General features: G+C 42.9%; 1 protein-coding gene across 1 annotated transcript; it reads right to left on the reverse strand.

The window, feature by feature from the left end:
* Window positions 1-202: 202 nt before the first annotated feature.
* On the reverse strand, window positions 203-2432 carry rad1 (RAD1 homolog (S. pombe)). Its single transcript, XM_072476284.1, has one exon. It carries the CDS (start codon window positions 2035-2037, stop codon window positions 1189-1191), a length of 849 nt encoding a protein of 282 aa, XP_072332385.1. The 5' UTR covers window positions 2038-2432; the 3' UTR covers window positions 203-1188.
* Window positions 2433-24250: the final 21818 nt, after the last annotated feature.

Genomic DNA, 24250 nt, shown 5'->3' on the forward strand with positions numbered 1-24250 from the left:
AACTCCATTTTAAAGAGAACAAAGCCTTCAGTCCAAATTTCCACTATCAAACATTAAAAACTACCCCATTTAGATGTGTGAATTTGTACCTGGATTAAAACTCCCGCATGATTGTCAAAATATATTTGACTTGCGACTTTAGCCAGTAATTGCAACTCAAATCTTCTAACTTAAAACAATTATTTTAGTAATTACACTTCCCTTTTAATCCATGCTCGTAATTGTTTTATTTAACTGAAAGTGCAGCACCTGCTGTTGCAAATAAACATTTTAGAAAGAAACCAACACAGAACTTGAAACTTAAACAATTTTTGGTTGTTGTTATACAATGACTTTAAGGGTGACCGCAGGAGATTCAATAGTAATTTTCAAAAGGAAATTGGGGTAAGAGTAAGGGAATTGGATTAACGGAATAACTATTTCAAAAAGCTGAATAACCTCCTTTTGGGTTAGAAGATTTAGAGTGTTGGAAAGGCTGGTAGATCACCAACAGATCAGTATATGAAACAATTTAACTTCTTCAATCCCAATAAAGCTAGCAATGAAGTAAAAACCCTTTTAGACATTTGGAATTGTTAGAGCAATTGACAACATGTTCCAAGTCACAGAGTAGTCCAAGAGAAGAAATTGGCAATTTCAAGCTACAAGTCCTCTTGCCCAAAAGAGAAACAAGTTACATCCAATGAGGATGGATAGTTGCTTTCTGCTCTCTTCACCATTCTGGTATTGGGCTACATATCTTCTGCATCATTCCTACTTGCTATTGCCATTACTGCCCAGCCATCACCACCATTGCCAACCACCAGAAGGCAAATAAGCAATCTGAAGTATAACTTTCTATCTGCATTCACGGATCTCTGAATGCAGATTATGGTTTACCATAGTAGAGAATTATAACTAGGCCTCAACTCTTCCAGACAGAAGCCAATGCACAGCTCTAACTGTTTGATGAAACTATTACAAAACAAATCCCACAGTCCCATCTTGATATCTCAAAAACACATTGGACATATTCATCAAAACTTGAACAAAAAATGGGTTCGGACTTCAGCTTGAAGTTAATAAACAAATCAGAAGATCTGAGGAACCAAGTTCAGGTTGGACAAGGTTTAGATTTTAGTGTCTGCAGCTTCTGCAAAGAGGAAATATAGTCAGTCTGTCACAAATGGGGAGGCAAATGGCTGCTGATTATGATTCTAACTCCCCCAACTCTTCATCAGGACAACAGTAATATTCTACAAAGCAGATCTGTCCATCATCATTCCGGATCATGTATTGCAAAGAGAGAAATCCACGGTTATCTATGCGGAGCGAAACTTTAGAGGAAAGAGCTAAGGCCTTAGTAGATGGCTTCAATAAGGAAATTTTATATCTATTGGATTGGGTCTGGTTGCAATGGAATGCCTCAATCATATCAGAGTCTTTTGGATAATCACAGTGTGTGCTTCCAGCATTCCCAAAGGTAGATAACCTGAAATAGGGTTTTTCAGGAGACATTGTGATCTGCAACACCTCACTGCTCATATCCAGCTCAGCAAAAGCCTCCCGCAGGCTCTCCGACTGGAGAATGATTTTGTTCAGAACATTCGTGCTGCAAAAGTCAAAGTCAAGCGTCTCCTCTGGTTCTTGAGTCTGTATTTTACAGACAGTTACCACACCACTCTCCTCCAGGAACAGTGTCAGTGGATGGCCGTATCCACGGTAACACATTCTCAGGGCTGTTGTCACCCCTGGCAAGGAACTGGCGCCGAATATTGTGAGGCAGTCCAAGAGGACCGTCAGGTTTATGACAAACATCACGGAGTCCTCCTCGACCTGGAATTCCTGAAAAATACATGCCTGGATGAACGCGTTGCCCTGGACGCTTTTGGCCGCCTCCGTCGTCACCCTGATGCCATTTGCCGAAGCAAAGACCGTGGCCTGGTCTCGGAAGTGAACGGCCTTGAGTAAATTTGACAGGTTCCGTGCGTTGTCTAAAGTGGCGACGAAAACAAACCGATCGGCGGCCACCTCATCCCGCGGCGGAGACCGGGGCATCGTCCCAACCAGAGGCCGCGGTATCGTGCTGACCGGAGGCCGCGGTACCGAACGCCGCGCCCAGCGCCTCAATCCCTCCCCGGAACCTGCGGCCGAGGCCAACGCAAATTTTTTTCATCGCACGCAAACGCCGGAAGCTTTCCATACTCGACTTGGCATTTTGTACCCTGGCAAAGCCTTGTTTGGCTTCGTTCAGCCTTCATAACTTGAAATTCGGGTCAAATTAATAGAATACCATCTGCTTTTAAAGGAAAGGAAATATGTTGTCAGTTGTTTTGATTCTTTCTTCAAATACCTTTCAAACCTCGGTATTTAAAATTAAAGGAAAAATAAGTTCTCACAATTAAAAACGCAAGGTTTAAACTGCAGCCTTTCACAGCTCTGACTGAATGCTAAATTGTCGTCAAACAGAACTCTCACCTCAAAGTCTGAACAGGTGTTTTTTTTTTAAATTAATTTAAGAAATCTTGGGCGTCATTGGTTGGACCAGCCTTTATTGACCATCCCTCGTTGCCCTTCAGATTGTGGTGGTGAGTTGCCGTCATGAAGCGCTGCAGTCCCTGAGGTGTTGTTACACCCACAGTGCTTTTAGGGAGGGAGTTTGAGGATTTTGACCCAGCAACAGTAACCGAACTGCGATATATTTCCAAGTCAGGGTGGTGAGTGACTTGCAGGGAAACCTCCAGATCGTCTGCTGCTTGAGCCCTCGATGGTAGTGGTCGTGAGTTTGGAAGGTGCTGCCAAAGGAACCTCCGCGAGTTCCTGCAATGCATCTTGTTGATGGTACACTGGGCTGCCACTGTTCGTCGGTGGTGAAGGGATTGAATATTTGTGGAAAGGGTAGCAATCAAGCGGGTTGCTTTGTCCTGGATGGTTTCAAGCTTCTTGAGTGCTGCTGGAGCTGCAATTATCCAGGCAAGTGGAGAGTATTCCATTACACTCCTGATATGTGTCATACAGATGGTGCACAGGCTTTGGGGAGTGGGGGTGGGGGGAGGTGTCAGGAGATGAGTTACTCCCCAGAGGATTCCTAGCCTTTGGCCTGCTCTATGGCCACAGTATTTATATGGCTGGTCCAGTTCAGTTTATAATCAATGGCAACCCCCAACATGTTGATTGTGGGAGATTCAGTGCTGATAATGCCATTGAATGTCAAAGGGCGCTGGTTAGATCCTCTCTTGTAGGAGATATTCAATGCCTGGCATTTGTGTGGTGCGAATGTAACTTGCCAGCCCAACCCTGGATATTGTCCAGGTCTTGCTGCATTTGGACCTGGACTAATTCATTATCTGGGAAATCGCAAATGGTGCTGAACATGGTGCAGTCATCTGCAAAAACCCTCACTTCTGACCTTATGATGGAACAGAAGTCATTGATGAAGAGGCTGAAGATGGTTGGGCCCAGGACACCACCCTGAGAAACGCTTGCAGTGATGTCCTGAAGATGAGATGATTGACCTCCAACTACCACAACCATCTTCCTTTGTGCAGATATAACTTCAACCGGCAGAGATTTTCTCCCCTGATTTCCATTAACCCCAGTTTTGTACGGTTCCTCGCTGGGGCGAGTGCTGGGTAACTCGCTGTAATTGCCGCTCACTACCGCACTTAGAAATATTTCTGGAGAATTGCGCCCTTTGCGTTTTTGAGGAAAAGTCTGCCCCACGCCTTTCTTCCTCTATTTCGGAAGTAATGCTGAATTGTGGCGCAATGGAAATACGCCACAGAATTAATAGTGGAACTGTGCCAAGCAAGGAGCAAGGCTTCCAGCTGTCAACATCTATCCTTAATTCTGACTGTTCTTTGCCCCTTATTAAGGAAAGCCTATTAATTAGCTGTGGATAAGGGTCAACAGGTGTCACCCCACTTGTGTAACTGGACTCATATAGGCTAAGAACATTTAAGAAGTATTTAGATATGCACTTGCTCTGCCAAAGGCCAAAAGCTTTGGGCCAAGCGCAGGAAAATGGGATTAGTTTAGTCAGATCTTTGTTGAGCACTATGGACACATTGGGCCAAATGACCTCCTCCTATGCTGTAAACATCTATGAATCTATGAGTTGAAATTCATTGTAAGGAATTGAAGATTGGCTGAATTCCCCGCTAACCCCGCACCAAAATCACATTCAGTGCAGGGGCGGAGAATCCAATTTCACTTCGAAATCGGGCCCGGCGCCAGTTCGGCGATTCTCCGCGACCCGAGAATCAGCGTGATCGCGGAGTACGCCGGACGGCTGGGGGCCCATTGACAGAGGCCAGCTCAGCGATCCTCTGCTCTCGACTGGCCGAGTTTCTGACGGCGTGAAACTAACCACCTATTGCCAGTCAGGATGCTGGCGTGACGGCTGCAGACTCAGACCGCGGCCGCCCTGGTGAGGGGGCGGGGGGGGGAATCGGACACCGGAGGAGGCCTTATAGTTAGAGCCGCACGGTTAGATGCTCGGGAGTGTGGCCGATCGGGGGGTTGGTCTAATTTTTATGTCTGCCTCCGCGGTCCGAGTCCGCCATGGAGCTCGGCACGGCCGCTGGAGGCCGCTGCCCTGCACATGCGCAAACTCAAAACCGAAAGAGCAGGGGCCCCTATCCGCAGCTAAAGCTGCGTGAATTACTCCGGGTCCCTGCTAGCCCATGCAGGGCATTGAATTAAGTGTACTTTTTTCCAGGAATCTTTAGAGTAAAACTCCAGCGTTTTCTGCTGGCATGGGGACACAGTGGCCTTTGCTGAACACTGATCGTGGAGTGTCTGGGAGAAGAATGTTATCAGGTATAATGAAAATAATGAAAGGAGGCATTGGGTCAGAAGGAAGTAAAAAGGAAGTTGGTATCTGAAAGTCAGTGAAGTTTGCAATCCTTGACACCTGAAAGGAAGTTCTTAGTTAAAGTGCTGCATGTGGCAAAGAATGAAATGGAGCTGAACATTACGATGGCTCTGAAATTAAACGAAAAGGTGCTGCTGGAGAGAGAGGTTGAATGCATGCATGCAGCAACACATGGAGCTCAGGAGGAGGTGGTGAGTGCAGTGGTTAAGGAGCATTGAATATCACAGAGATAAATGTGACCAAGGACAGATCAAAGACTGTGGCTTAAGGAATGAGATGATTGCGGGAGCAATCTTTAACAGTTAAGAGCTAGGAGCTATTCAGTGCCTCGAGCCCGCTCCGCCATTCAATACGATTATGGCCAAACCCCTCTCAGCTTCAACTCCACTTTCCTGCCCATTTTCATAACCCTTCAATCCAAGAATAATTAAAAATTTGTCTATCTGCCAAGCATCCACCACACTCTGGGGTAATGAATTCCACAGTTTCACCACCCCTTGAGAGAAGTAATTTCTCCTCACCTCTTTGAAATCCGCTACCCCTTATCCAAAAACTATGACCTCTCATTCTAGATTGCCACAAGAGGCAATTTCCAATCTACGCCTACTTTGCCAATACTTTTTATCATCTATATCTCAATTGGACCTCCTCTCATTCTTCTAAACTCGTGAAAGTATAGGCTTACACTGCTCAATCTCTGGAACCAATCTAGTGAATCTCCTCTGAACTGCCTCTAATGCAACAAAATCTCTTCTCAAATAAGGAGACCAAAACTGTGCAAAATACTTACGGTGCGATCTTATCAATGCCTTGTCTATTCATAATCAAACAAGAGAAGGATAAAAGATAGCAATGATTTTTTAAAAATATAAAATTAGAGTGTCCAATTGATTTTTTTCCAATTAAGGGGCAATTTAGCATGGCCAATCCACCTACCCTGCACATCTTTGGGTTGTGGGGGCGAAACCCACGCAAACACGGGGAGAATGTGCAAGCTCCACACGGACAGTGACCCAGAACCGGGATCGAACCTGGTGCCGTGAGGCAGCAATGCAAAATATAGCAATGATGGTGGACAAGATAAAATGAATAAACAATAATCCCATCAAATATGGAGCAGAGCTTCTTAATGGTGGAAATTCCTGGAGGAAGAAATGCAGTGTATTATGTAATAAACCAAAGCAAAATAATACTGATGCTAGAAATCTGAAATAAAAACGATACAAATGGTTATTTTGTTGTTGTGTTGCAGTGGTCAGCTGTGTGACCGATGTTATTTTGTTGACAGTTTTACTCTGTTGAGAGGTGTGAGTGATACTATTTAAAAGATGTACCATTCTGCCCAGTGCCTTTTTTATAGCGTCAGATATCAAAATGCCAAGTGTTCTGTGGGAGAGGGGGTGAGACATTCAATAACATATTTAATTTGGGTGGCACAGTGGTTAGCACTGCTGCCTCACGGCGCTGCGGACCCAGATTCGATCCTGCCCCCGGGTCACTGTCCGTGTGAAGTCTGCACATTCTTCCCGTGTCTGCGTGGGTCTCACCTCCACAACCCAAAGATGTGCAGGTTAAACCACGCTAAATTACCCATTAATTGGAAAAAATAATTGGGTACTTTAAAATTTAAAAAATATTTCTAATACCCGATTTGGAACTAATGATTGCTGTTCATGTTTCTTGGAAGTTAGGAATCTCCGTAGTGAGATGACGGAGAAATAAAACAACACTTATTGCTATAATTGATCATGTAACACAATTTGAATAACGGTTCAGTGTTCACAGCTGCTTTTTCAGCTCGTCTGAAACAAGGTTTGCTGAGAGTACCTGCTGTGACAAAGTTATTTTGGAGAGTACCTGCTGTGAAAGAGTTATTTGAAGAGTTTTTGAGCTGCTTGGATAGAACAGTTAATGATGGAAGACGAAGAGAATGTGCAATAGTCTGCTCTGGGGGAAGCTGCAGATAGTCCACAGCAACAGAGGGAAGGAGGTTTTACCCATCTAACAGAGTTTGTGCAAAGAGGTTCAACTTCCTGCACTTGCCTGTTGAGCAGTGCTTCCAAAAGCTGACATTGTCGCATCAAATGGTCAGACACTTGCAACCCCCTAAAGGAAGACCTTCTGCCAGCCACAACTATGAAATTATCAATCCTCTCCAAGTTTTTTATGTCTGGTTTCTTCCAGGAGTGAAGACATCCCTGGGAAACCTCACAGACAAATACAATATGTGGTACGATCATAACTGTAAGAACTGCAAGGGTTAATTAAATGTCTAGAGTAGCCACTAGAGGGAGCTACAGATATAGTATATAAGGCATTGATGCAAAGCCTTGTGGGGAGAGAGTAGTACAGGAGTTAGCTAGAGACAGAAGTATAGATAGTGTGAGTAAGAGCAGATCATAGTTTATAACAGTATTAAAATTGGTTGTAGATGAGTTTCTATGTTAACAATCCAAATTAGTGGTGTCGAATCCAAATTAGTAGTGTTAAGAAATATATAACTTTGTTTAAGTTCAAGCTATTTTGTAGTCTTTGTGAACACTACGCCAACCATCCTGAATTAAGGAACACATGGAACACCACACTATACACAATCCAACATGAGCCATATGATGACCATATATGTCATCAAACAAACATTCAACATGCTTACGTTGCACTTCAGATGCTTGGATAATCCTGGACAATACTATTCAATACTCATCAGTGAGTGTCCCCAGGATATGTGTGGTCTTCTGCTTTCTGACAACACAAAATGTGGAGACCTAAAGACTCTCAAGTTTCCAGACTGCTTGCCTCCATATTTCACACTGGACAAAAGGAAACATTGAAACTCAATGGCTACTACCAACTTCCCATTGTACCACAATGGCCTCCCCTATCCAAACTAGACCGGGTGGGCCTCAGGAGTATTAACCTAGCAGTCGTATGATTGAGCTGGTTTAAGGCACTGCACCATTATTACCCCAGAACTAGCTGCAGTCATCAAGCAGCCAAAGTATTTGGTCTGTTCCAGTTTCAAAGTTGATCTCAGAATCAACCTCCTAGATATTCAACTACAGAAACCTCAAAACATGTAGCGAATACTTCATTTTACAAGACCCTCACTTCAACTTTAAGTCATTAAATCCATTCAAGAAACCACAGGCCTACCACTTGACAGACCAGAAATCATAAATCAGAAAGTGAATAATCTGTAAAAGTACATTATCTTTATCTGAATCGTGTGAGCCTGTGTGACGTTTTGTCAATTTGGGGTAAGTACGTGAGAATAAGTAACCTTCTTTATTTTAAACTCATGAAGCTTGCTGCTTAAATATTTAATTGGAATGCCCACTCCAAAGGTAAGACACATCTTTCCATAAAAAACATAATGATTACAATCAGCAAGAGAGCAGATAGGTTCTGCCTATGACACGGGTGAGGTAATTTAACTACGAGGTTAAATTGGAGAGGATAGGTTGGGCAGAGATATGTTAAAGATGTATAGGGTTATGACAGGTTTAGATGAGGTAAAACTATTCTCATTAGTAATGGTACAGAACTAGGAGACATAGATTTAAGGTTCTGGGCAAGAGATCCAGGGGGGATGTGAGGAATAACTTTTAGGCAACAAGTTGTAATGACCTGGAACCCACTGCCTAAAAGGGTGGTAGAAGCGAAGGCAAACAATTATTTCAAAAGGAAATTGAATAGGGGGGTTGGAGCAGGGAAATGGGACTGACTGGATTGTTCTAGCAAGAGTTGGCATGGACTTGATGGGTCTTCTATGATTTATGGCTGGGATATTCTGGCTGGGATCTTCCAGTCCTGCCTTGGGTTGCCCAGCTGCAGGACCAGCGAGCAATGCAAATGGCCATTTTCTTTGGCAACACCAGAAGATCCTGCTGGCAGCCAATGGCGAGCCACCTCTGTCACCGGAAACCCACCCCAGGGGGCTGTGAAATCCCAGCCTATGACTTTATGATGAAGAGCAGGAAGATCAGGTCCCCAGTGCCAGACCAGCCAACCATATTGCTGCTCAGAATGATTGAGGTTCAGTCAGTCAATCACACCTCACTCCTTTCCCCAATACAGGCAGTCCTGTCATCCAATCATTCCACATCTATCAATTGAGTTCCAGCATTGCATGTCTTCGCATTTCAGCATCAAACAAATGAAAAACAGAAATAAAAACCGAAATGCTGGAAACACTCAGCTGGTCTAACTAGACTCTTGGAGAGAGAAATGGTGTTAATGGCCAGAACCTTACTTGCTTTATTACTTTATCAGGTGACGGGACTAATTGTGGGATTTCTATTGGTGTCGGCTGGCCTCACGGTGCCCGCAAAGTCTAGAGGCCATGGGAGTGAGGAGGTTAAACAGGTAAACCTTTTTCACCATCCAAATGAGGACAGTGGGAGGCCTAATTAGAGGGCCTGCAGCATTATATGTCTAGCAGCTCCACCGGGAGAAATGAGCATTGCTGAGGTAGATATGGACCATGAGGATCCCTGTAAATGGAGGCACTCTCACATGCTATAAATTTAAAATAAAGAATACCCACAACTGTCAGAGGCACCATTATAGAGAGAAAAGCCTTCCACAGGACTGTTTATGGCCATGGCTGAGGCCTTCTCTTCCCAGACATTCTGTGATTGGAGGACTGAGAGGAGGGATCAATGGCCTCCGGCCATTCAGATAGATGCTGGGCTCCAACCTCGGTGGGGCCCATCGACCTTAACAAGGAGCCAGCAAGCTTTGGCAATGGCTGCAATGGCTGCTAAGTAGGTCTTTACTATATCTCCCTCTGTGGAGCGGGTTGTCAGTTTGGTTCCAGCAAAGTAAAGCAAATACAGAATACAAATTGAAAAGAATACAACAGAGTTGGCATTCAGAAAATGAGGAGGGTGGGAAATGAAGCAAAATTACAAATATGTTTTGAGCCAGTCTTACTCCATTCGACTATTTGAATGGTTTTATTCTGGAGTTGGTGTGCTTTTTTGGATGTTCAAATGCTGTTATTTTACAGCTTGTTATTCCAGGTTTGGGTGTGTGAGTGTTGTGCTTTGAGGTTCAGTTTTGCTCTGTTCACATTTGTGAGTCTATGGATGATTTTATAAATGATGTTATTATTACTGGTGTAAAATTTCATTTCTCAATATTTTAGAAGGAATAACTAGTGCTGTTACATGTGCCCTCTTCAGAAGTCTGACTGTTGTTATTTTAAAGTTAGTGTTGCAATGTTTGTTTGTGTAAGTTGAGATATGTTCGAGTAAGTGTTGTTCTATTGGCACTGTGAATGGTGGGTAGTTTATCGTCAGTGGTCCTAATATTCACATCACGAGTAGGGGAGTCCAATGCATGTGTGAAATCCAGAAGAATGTTGAGTGCATCTCTCTGTTGGATTTTACTTCAAGGTTTGGCATTGATGAAGCAGTATAGTCAAGGTCTGGACACATAAACTGGAATATCAACTCTGGTACTTCAAAAATCATAGAATCCCTACAGTACAGAAGGAGGCAATTCAACCCATCGAGCCTGCACCGGTCTTTGCTCCGAAAGAGCACCCTACCTAGGCCCGCTTCCCCACCCCTATACCCATAACCCCACCTAGCTTTTGGGACAATTGATCATGGTGCAAAGATGAAATTTGGAGCTTTCAAGTTTGGAAGCAAGAAAGTAAGACCATTAACAACGGAATCAGGATGCGCAAAGGATGCCATCCTCTAATTACACTTTCCTTGATGCACGTCTGGGGTACAGAAAGCTGCAGAGAAACACTCAACCCAGTCAGAAACCATTTGCCGATTAGACATGGTTAAAGCTGGCCCAGAAGCTCCATAGTGGGAGCATTGTGCTGCACTCATAGAATCATAGAATCCCTACAGTGCAGAAGGAGACCATACGGCCCATCGGGTCTGCACCGGCCATTTGAAAGAACGCTCCATTTAAGCCCACGACTCCACCTATACCTGTAACCCAACATAACTTTTTGGACACTAAGGGGGAATTTATCATTGCCAATCCACCTAACCTGCACATCTTTGGACTGTGGGAGGAAATCGGAACAACTGGAGGAAACCCACACAGACACGGGGAGAAAGTGCAAACCCCACATGGACAGTCACCCGTGGCCAGAATTGAACCCGGGTCCTTGGAGCTGTGAGGCAACAGTGCCACCGTGCTGGATTTTATGTGGAAAGTGCTTTCATGACCTAATCAGATCAGAAAAGGTGAGAACAGTTGCACATTCACCTCCTTCTCTGTACGTCAATCCCATCCCTGATCTTTTCATACTGTCTTATCATGTTCATTACATCACATCACTCCTAACATTTCCATATCTTGCACTCACACCCAACCTTCACCTATATATATCTTTGGATCCCAGTCTATCTCGCCAGCACTGTTATTCATCCTCAACCATACACAATTCTTGTCTTTTCCTGAATGGCCGCCTCACCGCATGCACTCCCTCCAGTGAATATGAGCCAATGCACTTAGTCATTGGTCTGTGGTTCCCCTTGTTGTATGAGAAGAGACAGGTAAATAAAAGAGAAAAGGAGAGAATCAGAGGTGGTCCTCCACAGGTCTCACTGCTGATAACTGCAGAAGGGGAAACAATGGGCATTAGTGCAATCGCAGTATTCTGGGCCATTGTGAATGGGGACATCCCAACCATGTAGTACCAGAATGAAATATAATGCACATACATGACATAAAAATAAAAAAATTATAGGTATATCTCTTGGGGTAAAGGAATCAAGGTATTTGAGGGGAGAGGGGGATTAAACTTGATGATCAGCCATGATCATAATCAATGGCGGAGCAGGCTCAAAGGTTGGAATGGTCTCCTCCTGCTTCTATTTGCTATGTGTATGTGTCTATGTACTCAGTCAAGTCTCAGCCTTGAATTCAACAGGGAGTAAAATTTAATCACCTGCATAATGGTAGGTTGCAATATTCTTACCCTACGAGTACTAATTATCTTTTCACTCTGGAAGGATCTTCAAGCAATGAAACAGGAGTCCATTGACCTCGAAAATGATGCATCCTCAGAGGGACTGATTCCTTCTGAGGACACACTGTCCTTGGAGTCACACTCACTGTGCACCAACTCAAATACCATTATTTGGTGGGATCAGTTAGACAGTTAGTTAGCTTTTCACCAGATGACATGCACTTCACAAGTGAACATAAACAGACAGTGATCGCAGCTTCAGTTGTGGAGAGTCTTTGCTGGAAAGCACAGCAATCTCCAACCTCCAATCAACTGGGCACAGAGGTGGATCCTGAATGGGGGAGGTGGCTTCAATGCTAAAGAGTACCATTGAACAACAACAGAGAATGTGTGATGCACTGACAGGCCTTGCAAGTGCACTAACCATGACTAGAAAGGACGCAGCAGTCTGCCTCCAAAGTAAGTGGGTTGGAATCACAGGGTTAAATATTATTACCTGGATAGAATAGTCAACTTCATGGAAAATTAATCATAACAACCAACTGAACACATGTGAATTGATCATGGCGATGAGACACTGGATGACAACATGTCTGTCACTTCCAATAGAATGGCAGATACCTTAACCTTGAACATTCTGATTAGTACCAGTTTGGCAGCAGACTGTAGCGATGAAATGCAGTTGGAACTTGAGAGGATGATGACAAAAGGAATATGGAAGTGAGGATCCCACCCAAGTGTTTTAACTTTCCAGTGGTGTGCCCCATCTCCATCTACACCAGATGTGCTGTCTCATTTCCCTATGGTTGATTCTGTCACTGTATATTGGCAGACATTGCAGGTCTCAAAACACAAAGGTCATTGGTCAAGATTATCTCAATAGAGCTTCGGTCACAGGCTTTCACCACGTGGGAATGAGCAGTTTAGGAAGTGGAAAGCTTTGTCATTTTAGAATAGTGCGCATATGGGGGCATAAGAAAATGTCGTGTTGTGAAATTTCTGTTCTTCAGTAGAATTGCACAAAATCCCTTACTTTGAATTATTTTCCCATCTTGCCCATTCTCGGTTGCTGGGTGGCATCTCAGCTTTTCGCTTGCTCAATGAGAAGACATGAATTGACCAATGGGGGGATGTGAAATGTCGGCTTGGATGTTTAAAGGTTAATTGCTTTTTACAAAAATAATGGGGATACCTGTCATTTTGACATCAGCCCAGTGGTAGTTACTAAGTGAATCTTGCATTAATAAGGGTACCCCTGGCACCCAGGCAACAATGTGAGCAGCTGGAGTTGCATTGGTGTCATCACCTTCCTCCTCATCATTTTCCTCCACATCCTCCTCCTCAGAAGTGCACTCAGCTCCTTGTTCCTCCTGCAGTTCCAAACCACGTTGCTATGCAATGTTGTTCAGAGTGCAACACACCACAAACATTCTGAATGCCATAGCTGGTGCAAGCAGGAAGGTGCATTCAAGTATCTGAAGCACATCTTTACCATGCCGATGGCATGTTCAGTCACACATCTAATGGTCGTGTTGCTTTCATTGTAGTACTATTGGGCTTCATAGGAGTTAGTATTCATTTAAGTATTACCATGACTTTCAAACAAATCTGTCAATTGCCATTGTGTTCGCACTTCAGAAAGCTTGGAAAATCCTTCAACTTGTGATAAATGTAAGAATCTGTTGAAATATTGCTCAAATTGTTAAGGCACTTCATGTTAATATCAAGACGTGGAATTAGTCTGGGTAGAAATAAGAAATAGCTAAGGAAAGAAGTCCGTGGCAGGAGTAATCTATAGGTCCCCAAACAGTTGTTCTGCAGTGGGGCACAGTGTAATCCAGGAAGTACTGGGGGCTTGTAAGAAAGCTACAACAATAATCATGGGTGATTTGAAATCTGCATATAGAGTGGATAAATCAAATTGGCAAGGGTAGCCGTGAGGAAGAGTCATTGAATGTATTAGAGGTTGTTTCTTGGAACAATATGTTCTAGAACCAACCAGGGAGCAGGCTATTCTGGATTTGCTATTGTGTAATGAGGAGGAATTAATTAATGACCTTATCATTAAGGATCCTCGAGGGAAGAGTGATCATAGCATGATAGAATTTCAAATTCAGTTTCAGGGTGAGAAATTGGAGTCCCACACTAGCGTTCTCGAGTTAAACAAAAGTAATTACATTGGCACAAGAACAGATTTGGCCCTAGTGGAGTGGAGAGAAAAACTAAAAAGTAGGACAGTTGGAAAGAAGTGGCAGTTATTTAAGGAGATATTCAATTCTTCCCAACTAAAATATATTCCAAAGAGGAAGAAAGATTGTAAGAGGGGGAAAAACATCCATGGCTGAGCAAAGAAGTTAAACGTAGTCTGAAGACAAAAACTAAGGCATACCATATTGCAAAGGTCAATATCAGGCTGGAAGATTGAGAAACTTTTAAAGATCAACAAAGGGTTACGAAAGAAAGTTATAAAAAAGGTAAAGGTAAATTATGAAAGAAAACTAGCGCAAAATATAAAAAAGGACAACAAAAGCTTCTATAAGTATATAAAAGGGAAGACAGTAGTTAAAGTGAATGTTGGTCCCTTGCAGGATCAGACCAGGGAGTTGATAGCGGGGAATGCAGAAATAACGGAGATGCTAAATCAATATTTTGCCTCCATTTTCATGGTGGAGGACACTAGTACTATATCAATTGTAATAGGAAATGCGGAGGTAAGAGAAAAGGGGAAACGGGAAACCTAGAAGAATCATCATCAAAGTACTGAACAAGTTATTGGGATTGAAGGCAGACAAGTCCGCAGGGCCTGATTGCCTACATCCTAGGTTCTTAAACGAAATAGAAGCAGAGATAGTCGATCCATTGGTTATGATATTCCAAAATTCCCTGGATGCAGGAAAGATTCGAGTGGATTGGAAAAATGATAATGTAATGCCCTGAAGTCAAAAAGGGAGGGAGGCAGAACATAGGATACGTAGACCATCTAGTTTAATGGCTGTCATTGAGAAATTGTTTGAATCTTTATTAAGGAAATAATAACAGGACATTTGGAAAGTCAAAACGCAACCCATCAAAGTCAGCATGGTTCTATGAAGGGTAAATCGTGTTTGGCTAATGTTCTACAGTTCTTCGAAGATATAACAAGCTGAGTGGATAATGGGGATCCTGTAGATATAATATATCGAGACTTTCAGAAGACATTTGATAAGGTGCCGCAAAAAAGGTGAACGCACAAGGTAAGATAACATGAGATTAGGGGTAATTTATTAGCTTGGATAGAAGACTGGCGAACCATCAGAAGGCAGAGAATCAGGATAAATGGGTCTCTTTCTGATTGGCAAGTGGCTACTGGGGTTCCATAAGGTTTGGTCCTCGGCGCCCCAACAATTTGCAATATACATTAATGACTTAGTGCTGGGATAGAAGATACTCTAGCCACATTTGCAGATGACACTAAAATAAGTGGGGTAGTAAGTTTTAATGAGGAAATAAGACATTTACAAATGGATATAGGTAGGTTAGGTAAGTAGGCCAAAATGTGGCAGTTGGAGTTTAAAATGGGTAAGTGTGAGGCTACCAATTTTGGTCAGGGAAAATGGACAGGCAATTTATTATCTAATTGGAGATAAATTTTAGAGTGCTTGGTGCAGAGGGATCTAGGTGTCTTGTGCATGAATCACCGAGAACTGATATACAGCTACAGCAGGTAATAAGGAAGGAAAAATTGAATTTTGGCCTTTAAAGCTAAAGGAATAGAGTATAAAAGTAGGGATGTGTTGCTGCAATTCTTCAAGGCATTAGTGAGACTGCATCTGAAATACTGGGCGAAATTCTCCCGAAACGGCGCGATGTCCGCCGACTGGCGCCCAAAACGGCGCCAATCAGATGGGCATCGCGCTGCCCCAAAGGTGCGGAATGCTCCGCATCTTTGGGGGCTGAGCCCCAACATTGAGGGGTTAGGCCGACGCCGGAGGAATTTCCGCCCCGCCAGCTGGCGGAAACGGCCTTTGGTGCCCCGCCAGCTCGCGCGGAATTTACATCCCCAGGCGGCGCATGCACGGGAGCGTCAGCGGCCGCTAACAGTTTCCCACGCATGCGCAGTGGAGGGAGTCTCTTCCGCCTCCGCCATGATGGAGACCGTAGCGGAGGCGGAAGGTAAAGAGTGCCCCCACGTCACAGGCCCGCCCGCGGATCGGTGGGCCCCGATCGCGGGCCAGACCACCGTGGGGGTACCCCCCGGGGCCAGATTGCCCCGCGCCTCCCCCAGGACCCCGGAGCCCGCCCGCGCCGCCTTGTCCCGCCGTTCAAAAGGTGGTTTAATCCACGCCGGCGGGACAGGCAATTTATCGGCGGGACTTCGGCCCATCCGGCCCGGAGAATCCAGCGGGGGGGGGGCCCGCCAACTGGCGCGGCCCGATTCCCGTCCCGCCGAATATCCGGTGCCGGAGACTTCGGCAACCGGCAGGGGCGGGATTCACGGCAGCCCCCGGCGATTCTCCAACCCGGCGGGGGGTCGGAGAATGACGCCCCATGTGTACAGTTTGGGCCCTTATTTGAGAAGGGATGTAGTTGCATTGGAGGCAGTTCAGATGAGATTCATTAGATTGATTCCAGAAATGAGAGCTTTGTCTTATGAAGAGAGATTGTGCAGTTTGGCCTATACTCTCTCGAGTTTAGAAGAATGAGAGCAGATCTAATTGAGGTATATAAGATGATAAAAGATATTGACAAATTAGGTATAGAGTGGACGTTGCCTCCTGTGGGCCAATTTAGGACGAGCGGCCATAGTTTTAAGATAAGGGGTAGCAGATTTAAAACAGAGAGGAGGAGAAATTACTTTTTCAAGAGGTCATGAAATTGTGGAATTCATTAACCCAGAGTATGGTGGATGCGGGACATTTTGTAAATTTAAGGAGGCGATAGGCAGATTTTTAATTAGTAATTGGTTGGAGGTCCAAGGGGAATGGGCAGGGAAGTGGAGTTGAGGCCAAGATTAGATTGATTGTATTGAATGGCAATAGTTCTAATAGTTCTAATACATATATTTCCTGAGGTTGTTGTACGCAAGCAATCCAACATGCCACAGTTAAATGGGGAGGTTGGAGGGTTGGAATTGGCATGTACACATTTTTACCAGCCTTAACCCTACAGCCGCATACAAAGGCATACATTCTGCATGTTAGAATCCTCCTCACTCTTGCTCCTGTTGGTCATATGTGCGATGTTCTATTAGAATCTATGTTGCTCTGTTTTAGAATGAGAGGCCATATATTAGACCATAAGACTATAAGACATAGGAGCAGAATTCGGCCACTCAGCTCATCGAGTCTGCTTCGTCATTCAATCATGGCTGATATTTTTCTCATCCCCATTCTCCTGCCTTCTCCCCACAACCCTGATCCCCTTATTAATCAAGAACGTATTTATTTCAGTCTTAAAGACACTCAGTGACGTGGCCTCCACAGCTTTCTGCGGCAAAGAGTTCCACAGATACACCACCCTCTGGCTAAAGAAATTCCTCCTCATCTCTGATTTAAAGGATTGTCCCTTTACTCTGAGATTCTGTCCTCTGGTTCTATTTTTTCCTACAAGTGGAAACATCCTCCCACATCCACTCTATCCAGGCCTCGCAGTATCCTGTAAGTTTCAATAAGATCCCCCTTCATCCTTCTCCAACTTACTCCAACGAGTACAGATCCAGAGTCCTCAACTGTTCTTCATACGACAAGCTCTTCATTCCAGGGATCATTCTTGTGAACCTCCTCTGGACTCTTTCCAAGGCCAGCACATCCTTCCTTAGATGCGGCGCCCAAAAAGCTCACAATACTTCAAATGGTGTCTGACCAGAGCCTTACACAACCTCAGAAGTACATCCCTGGTCTTGTATTCTAGCCATCTCGACATGAATGCTAACATTGCATTTGCTTTCCTAACTGCCGACTGAACCTGCATGTTAACCTGAAGAGAATCATGAACAAGGACTCCCAAGTCCCTTTGTGCTTCTGATTTCCTAAGCATTTCCTTAGACTAGGTGTTGCTTTGTTCGGATGTGAGTACTTTTATCTTAAAACTATTCAGGGCTCTGTTCAAGTGTCTGAGTGGTGATATGTTAGAGTAGGTATTGGTGTATGAGTATGGTTATTTTAGAGTTGGTGTTGCCATGGTTGGATTGTGAAATGTTATTTTTGAGTCAGTCTTTATTGAATGTGAGGGCCAGTGTAGCTCTGTTCGGGTTTACGAATGTTGTGATTTTAGAGTTGGTACTCTGTCCAGGTGTACTTTGTGATATTTTTGTGTTAGCGTTGCCCTGACTGAGAGTGTATTTGCTATTATTTACATCATATTTATTACACAGAAACAGTCTATTCAGCCCATCAGTGCTGGTGTTTATTCTCCACTGTCTTTCACCCCTGCTCATCTAACCCAATCAACATATCCAGCTATTCATTTTTTACTCATCAGTTCATTTAGTTTCACCTTAAAAGCATCTGTGGTAGCAAGTTACACATTCTAACCAATCCGTGGGTCAAGAAGTATCATCCTAAACTCCCTATTGGATTTATCTGTGACTATAGCCTCTAGTTCTCCACAGTGTGAACCCTACCTTCTCCTGTCACCTGCATTGGCCTATTCCCTGGCTGACAGGAAGCCAAGTCTGTCAAGCAGACTGGCTTCCAGGTGCAGAACATATTGATGATGTCCGGCACCTGATGTGGAGATGATATTCCACAGAAAATGGGAGAATCTTACTTCCAGGTTCCCCCCGCCCTTCCAACCCATTCACTCCCAGCTGGTCAGGTAAGCAACAATCCAGGCCACATTTTCCAAGGAGTATGTGACCACCTCAGCTTTCACTCCAAACTGTACCGTCTCTCACTTACCTATATTGAAGTCTGTGTTGCTCTGTTTGGATGTGTGAATGACATTATTTAACACTTGGCATTGCTCTTTTCGACTGTGTGTGTTACTATTTCCCATTCATTTGGATTTGTTTGGCGAGTGAATGCTGCTCCTTTATCATTTGTTTTTCACTGTTCTGATGTGTATGTGTGTGCTATTATTTCAGAAAGGACAGAGAGATTGCATTTATCTGGCACAGTTCACAACAACAACTCATCTCAAAGCGTTTTATAGCCAATGAAGTATTATTTTGAAAGTCACGGCTGTAAGGTAGGAAATGCGGCAGCCAAGTTGTGCACAGCAAACTCCCACACACAGCAATGTGATAATGACCAGAAAATCTGTTTTGTGATGTTGATTGAAGGAGTAATATTGCCCAGGATATCGGGAGTAAATCCCCTGCTGTTTTAGAGTCGGCTTTGGTCTGTGTGTGCCGCTATTTAATAGTTTACTTTGCTTTATTTGGATGTGTGTGTATACTGTTATTTTGCAGCCTGTTGGCTTAATTCTGTTGTGCGAATGGTGTTATTTTAGGATTGGTGTTACTCTGTTCATTTGTGTGAGAGCTGTTATTTTAGATTCAATCCTGCTCAATCTGTCTGGGAGTGTGATTCCTGTTATCTTAGCTTCAGTCTTGCTGTGTGGGAATGCGAGAGCTATTATTTCAATATTGTCCTATTCTGTTGGGAGTGTGCATGCTGCTATTTTAGGGCTTGTGTTGATGTGTTTGGGTGTGGGAGTTAGGCTATCCATCTTAAAATGTTCATGCTGGATTTATTCTCCACACGAGCCTCTTCCTATCTTTCCTATCTAATGCAATCAACATAACCCTCTATCCCTTTGTGTCGCTTCCCTTTAATGTGCCTATGTTAGTTAACTCATCTGCTCCTTGTAGTCGTGAGTTCAACACTGTAGCCACTTTCTTGTTGAAGAAGTTTCTCCTGAATTCCCTACTCAATTTATTAACAACTATCTTATATTTATGGTTGCCCGTTTTGGGCGCTCCCACAATTGGGAACCTGTTCCTTAAGTCTGCCCGTAAAACCCATTTATAATCCTAAATATCTCTGTTAAATCAGTCCTTGGTCTTTTGTTTTCTATTAAAAAAAAGTGCCTCAGCCGATTTGATCTTTCCTCGAGTGTGTAACCTCTCCGTTCTAAATAATTTTAATAAACATTTCTGCACCTCCTCCAATGCCTCCTTGTCCTTTTATATTAAAGAGACCAGAAATGCGTACCGTGCCCCTAGTGTGATTTGGCCAACGTTCAACTCAGGTTCAACACATTTATTTGCTTTTCAGTTCTATTCCTCTAAAAAATCAATCCCAGTGCTGGTTTTTTGTGTGTGTAGTTTTAGAAAGCCTTATTTACCTTATTTAGGCCTTATTTAGTGCTTTATGTATATGTATCCCCAGATCCCTCTGTTCCTCGGCTCCATGTAGACACATGTTGCTCCAGGAGTATGTGACCTGTTCATTCTTCCCACCAGAATGTATCACCTCACAATGATGTTATTGAAGCTGGTGTTTTTCTATTCGGGAAGTGGTATTATTTTAGAATTGTTGTTCTGTTTTGGTGTGTGTGTATGCAGTAAAGACAGTCTCACTCAGTTTGGCTGTGTGTATGCCGTTATTGTTGAGTCACTGTTGCTTTACAGGGTATGTGAGTACTAACATTTTGCAGTTTGTCTTGATATGTTTGGGTGTGTGTGTGTGTGCGTACAATTCAATAGTTGTTATTGCTTTCCTCAGATGTGCTGATATTTAATAATTGGTGTTGCTGACTTTGGGCCTGTGACTGATGTTATGTTAGGATTCATGTTGTACTTTCAGGTGTGTGAGTGTTACTGTTATAGAGTAAGTCTTGCTCTGTTCGAGAGGTTGATTACTGTTATTGTGGAGTTCGTGTCGCTCAGTCCCGGGTGTGTGAGTTCTGTTATTTAACAGTTGCTGATGTTGTGTTTGGGTGTGTGAGTTCTGTTATTGGGTTGATGTTGTTCTGTTCAGGAGTGTGATTACTATTATTGTACAGTTAGAGTAGCCTTGTTGTGGTGTGTGAGTATCTTTTATACACTTTGTGTTTAATTCAAGTGGGTAAGCAATGTTATTTTAGAGTTAGCATTGCTGTCTTATGCGTGCGAGTGCTGTTAGTTTAGAGTTTGTTTTGTCCTCAGCTGCTGTTGTTTTGGAGTCAGTCGTGTGAGTACTGCCAATTTAGAGTCAGTGTTGCTCTGTTTGGGATTGTGGGACTCATTTGAGATTCATTCTTGATCTGCCCAGTGGGTGTATGCTGTTATTGTACAGTCAATATTGTTGTGTTCAGGTATGCATGTGGTTTTGCAGTGAGTGTTTCTGTATTTGAGTGTTATGAGTGATAATACATTAAAATTGGTCTTGCTCTAATTGGTGTGTAAGTGTTGTTAATTTAGAGTCAGTCTTACTCTGTTAAGTATGTGAGTAATGGTATTTTAGAGTCAGTGTAGCTCTGTTAGGTGATTTGAGTAATCATATTTTAGAGTCAGTGTTACTCTGCTTAGGTACACAAGTTATTTTAGAATCAGTATTGCACAGCTTGCTTTTATGAGTTCTGTTATTTTAGGTTTGGGTTGCTCTGTTCAGATGTACGAGTTCTGTCGTTTTAGAGTTGGTTATATCTGTTTGGGTGGAGGAGTTCTGTTATTTTAGGGTTACTGCGAGAAACACAAGGATCAATGGGTGAAAAAAACCCAAGTATACCTAATCTGCCTTCTAGCATCCTGGTAGTCGCATGATACAATGTTAATGGACTTATTGACTAATCATGACAATCAATCTCCATAAATTAATCTACAACAGATCCAAACAGGAGTTGAGGAATACCCAAGCAGTTCAAAGCTTCAGAAACTATGGATCCAAAGTCATTTGCTCCTCCCAAGCATGTTCCACTTACCCATTTGTCAAGTCTCAAATTGCTCATATACTGCAGCCCAAATTATTATTTTATGAAATAAATCTATCTGGTTTTCTTTTGAATTAATGAATACCAACTGCTTTCACCATCTCCCTAAAGGACCTATTCAATCTATTGACCATTCACTCAATTTCCGTAGATAACATTTGAGTTTGCATCCCACCCACCCCCACCCCCCTCCCCATCCCCCATCGGGTGCCATTTTCTCCAGTTCATCTGTTTTGGACAAGGTAAGACATCTTGTCATGATATACATTATCTAGTCCCTTTAGAATCCTAAAAACAGCAATCATATCACCTCTCATAATTCTCTTTACCTATAAGAAAAACACTTAATTTACATAATGATACACTCCCTTAATCAGCTCAATCATTTTTGGTTGCTTTTAATAGCTGCAATGTCATTTATATACCATGCCGATCAGAACTGTGCCTATATTCGAAGTAATGTCACGTCAACGATTAACAAAGTGGCAGAATTACCTCACTTTTTTGGCTCAAAATTGACTTTTTAATATATTCCAACATCTAAATTGCTTCACTCACTGCCACAGGGCATTGTGATCGCTTCAATTTATTATCAGGAACCCCTGATCTCTTTTTCATTTTCCATATTTCTTTCAATTTAACATCCAAGATATTTTGACCCCCTTCTGAAGCACTTTGCATTTCTCTTCAGTAAATTTCAACTGCCACTTCTCTGCCCAATTCCAAAGTATTTTTAATCCTCCTGTAGCTCACCCTGTCTAGCTTTGCAGTCTATCACCTTCATTAGCTTTGTATCATTTGCAAATTTAACCAGTGTGCTTGTAGGTCCTAGCTCCAGATTTTTATGAAGATAGTTTTTTAAAAAAAGAGGTTCCAAAGCAGACCTTTATGGAAATGCACTGGTATCATTCTCCTAGGCTGCTTATAATCCATGTACCAGTACATTCTGGGTTCTATCGGTCAGCCAATTACGTATCCATTGTAAAATATTTCCACTGATTCCCGCTTTCTTTATTTTCAGTACCAGCTTGGCCAGAAGAACAGTATCCAAGGCCTTACTGAATTCCAAGTATACTTCAACCACAGCCTTACCCCGATCAAGCTCCTTTGTCACATCCTCAAAGAAAACCAGTAAGTTAGATTGGAAAGACTTTCCCTTCATGAATCCATATTGACTATCTTTTATGATTTTATTTCCACGTTGCTCTGCTCGGGTGTATGAGTGCTGTGATTCTGGAGTTGGTGTTGCTGTATTCGAGTTTGTGAGATGTTGTTTTGCTCTGCCTGGCTGTGTGAGCGATGTGATTTAGCATCAAGCGTTGCTCTACTCGAGTTTATGACTTGGTCTTATGATTATTTTATCCGGGTGTGTGTGCCATTTTATTAGAGTCTGTTTGCAGTGTTTGGTTGTGTGAATGCTGTTGTTTTGAAGCAAACATTGATTTTCTTTTCAGGTGTTTGAAAGGTCTTTGTTTTACGGTCAGTTTTCCCCTATTTGCAAACCTAATTCCTGTTATCTTAGAGTTAGTTTTGCTCCATATGGTTGTGTGAGAGCTATATTTTGACCGCAATTTTTGTTCAGTTTGGTTGTGAGTATTGTTCCTGGTGATCCTGCTACTTTGTTCAGGTGTGTGAATGCTCTTATTCTGGAAGTGTTTGTCGCTTGTAAGTGCCGATATTCGAATTCATGTTGTTTTCTCGGTGTGCAAGCTGTTATTCTGGAGTTGTTGCTGTGTTCTTATTCTGGTGTTGATTTTGTTCTATTTGTATTTTTGGATACTGTTATTCTGGAGTGTGTATTGCTTTGTTCATGTCTGAGTGTTGTTGTTTTGGAGTTGATGTCATTCTGTTCCTGTGTGAATGCTATTATTTTGGAGTTGTTGTTCTGTTGACTGTGTATGAACAATGTTAATTGAGAGCAACAGTTTTGTTCAAGTGCGAATGCTATTATTTTGGAGTAGGTATTGCACTGTTGGTGAGTGCTCATTATTCTGGCGTTGGTGTTTGAGTGTATGATTTTATTATCCGGAAGTTGTTGCTCTGTTCCAATGTGTGAGTGGTCATTCTGAATTTGATGGTTTTTTTGGTGTGAATGGAATTTTATCCTCTGTACTTGTGTGAATGCTGCTACTTTGGAGAATGCTCTGCTTGAGTGTAATGTTATCAATAGGCATTTCCTGATCTGCTGTTTTGAGTGTGAATTATTTTATTCTAATGTCGGTAGTGTGCATGTGTGTTTTATGGTGTAGGTGTAAATGCTGTTATTCTGATTGTGGTGTTGCTTTGCTCTGTGTGTGGGCTGCTATGAAGTAGGAGTTGCACTGTTGGGGTGTGCGTGCCATTATTGAAGAGTAATTGGTGTTACTCTGTTTGTGAATGCTGTTGTTCTGGAATTAGCACTGTTCTTTGATTGGTGTGTGTTACTCCAGTGTTGGTGTTCTGTTCAAGTGTGTTTGTTGTTATTCTGATGCTGGTGGTACTGCTCTGTCCTGTATGTATTACTCTAGATCAGGAATTGCTGCGTCGGGTATGCACGCCATTATTCTGGACTTGATGTTGCTCTGTTGGGTGTGTGTGTATCAATTTAGAGTTGGTGCTGCTCTATTTGTTTCTGATTC

The sequence above is a fragment of the Scyliorhinus torazame genome, chromosome 15, assembly GCF_047496885.1.
Source record: "Scyliorhinus torazame isolate Kashiwa2021f chromosome 15, sScyTor2.1, whole genome shotgun sequence".
Taxonomy (NCBI): Eukaryota; Metazoa; Chordata; class Chondrichthyes; order Carcharhiniformes; family Scyliorhinidae; genus Scyliorhinus; species Scyliorhinus torazame.

Excerpts from the sequence above, each read along its gene's own strand:
- rad1 (XM_072476284.1), bottom strand. The coding sequence starts at position 2,037 with ATGCCCCGGTCTCCGCCGCGGGATGAGGTGGCCGCCGATCGGTTTGTT.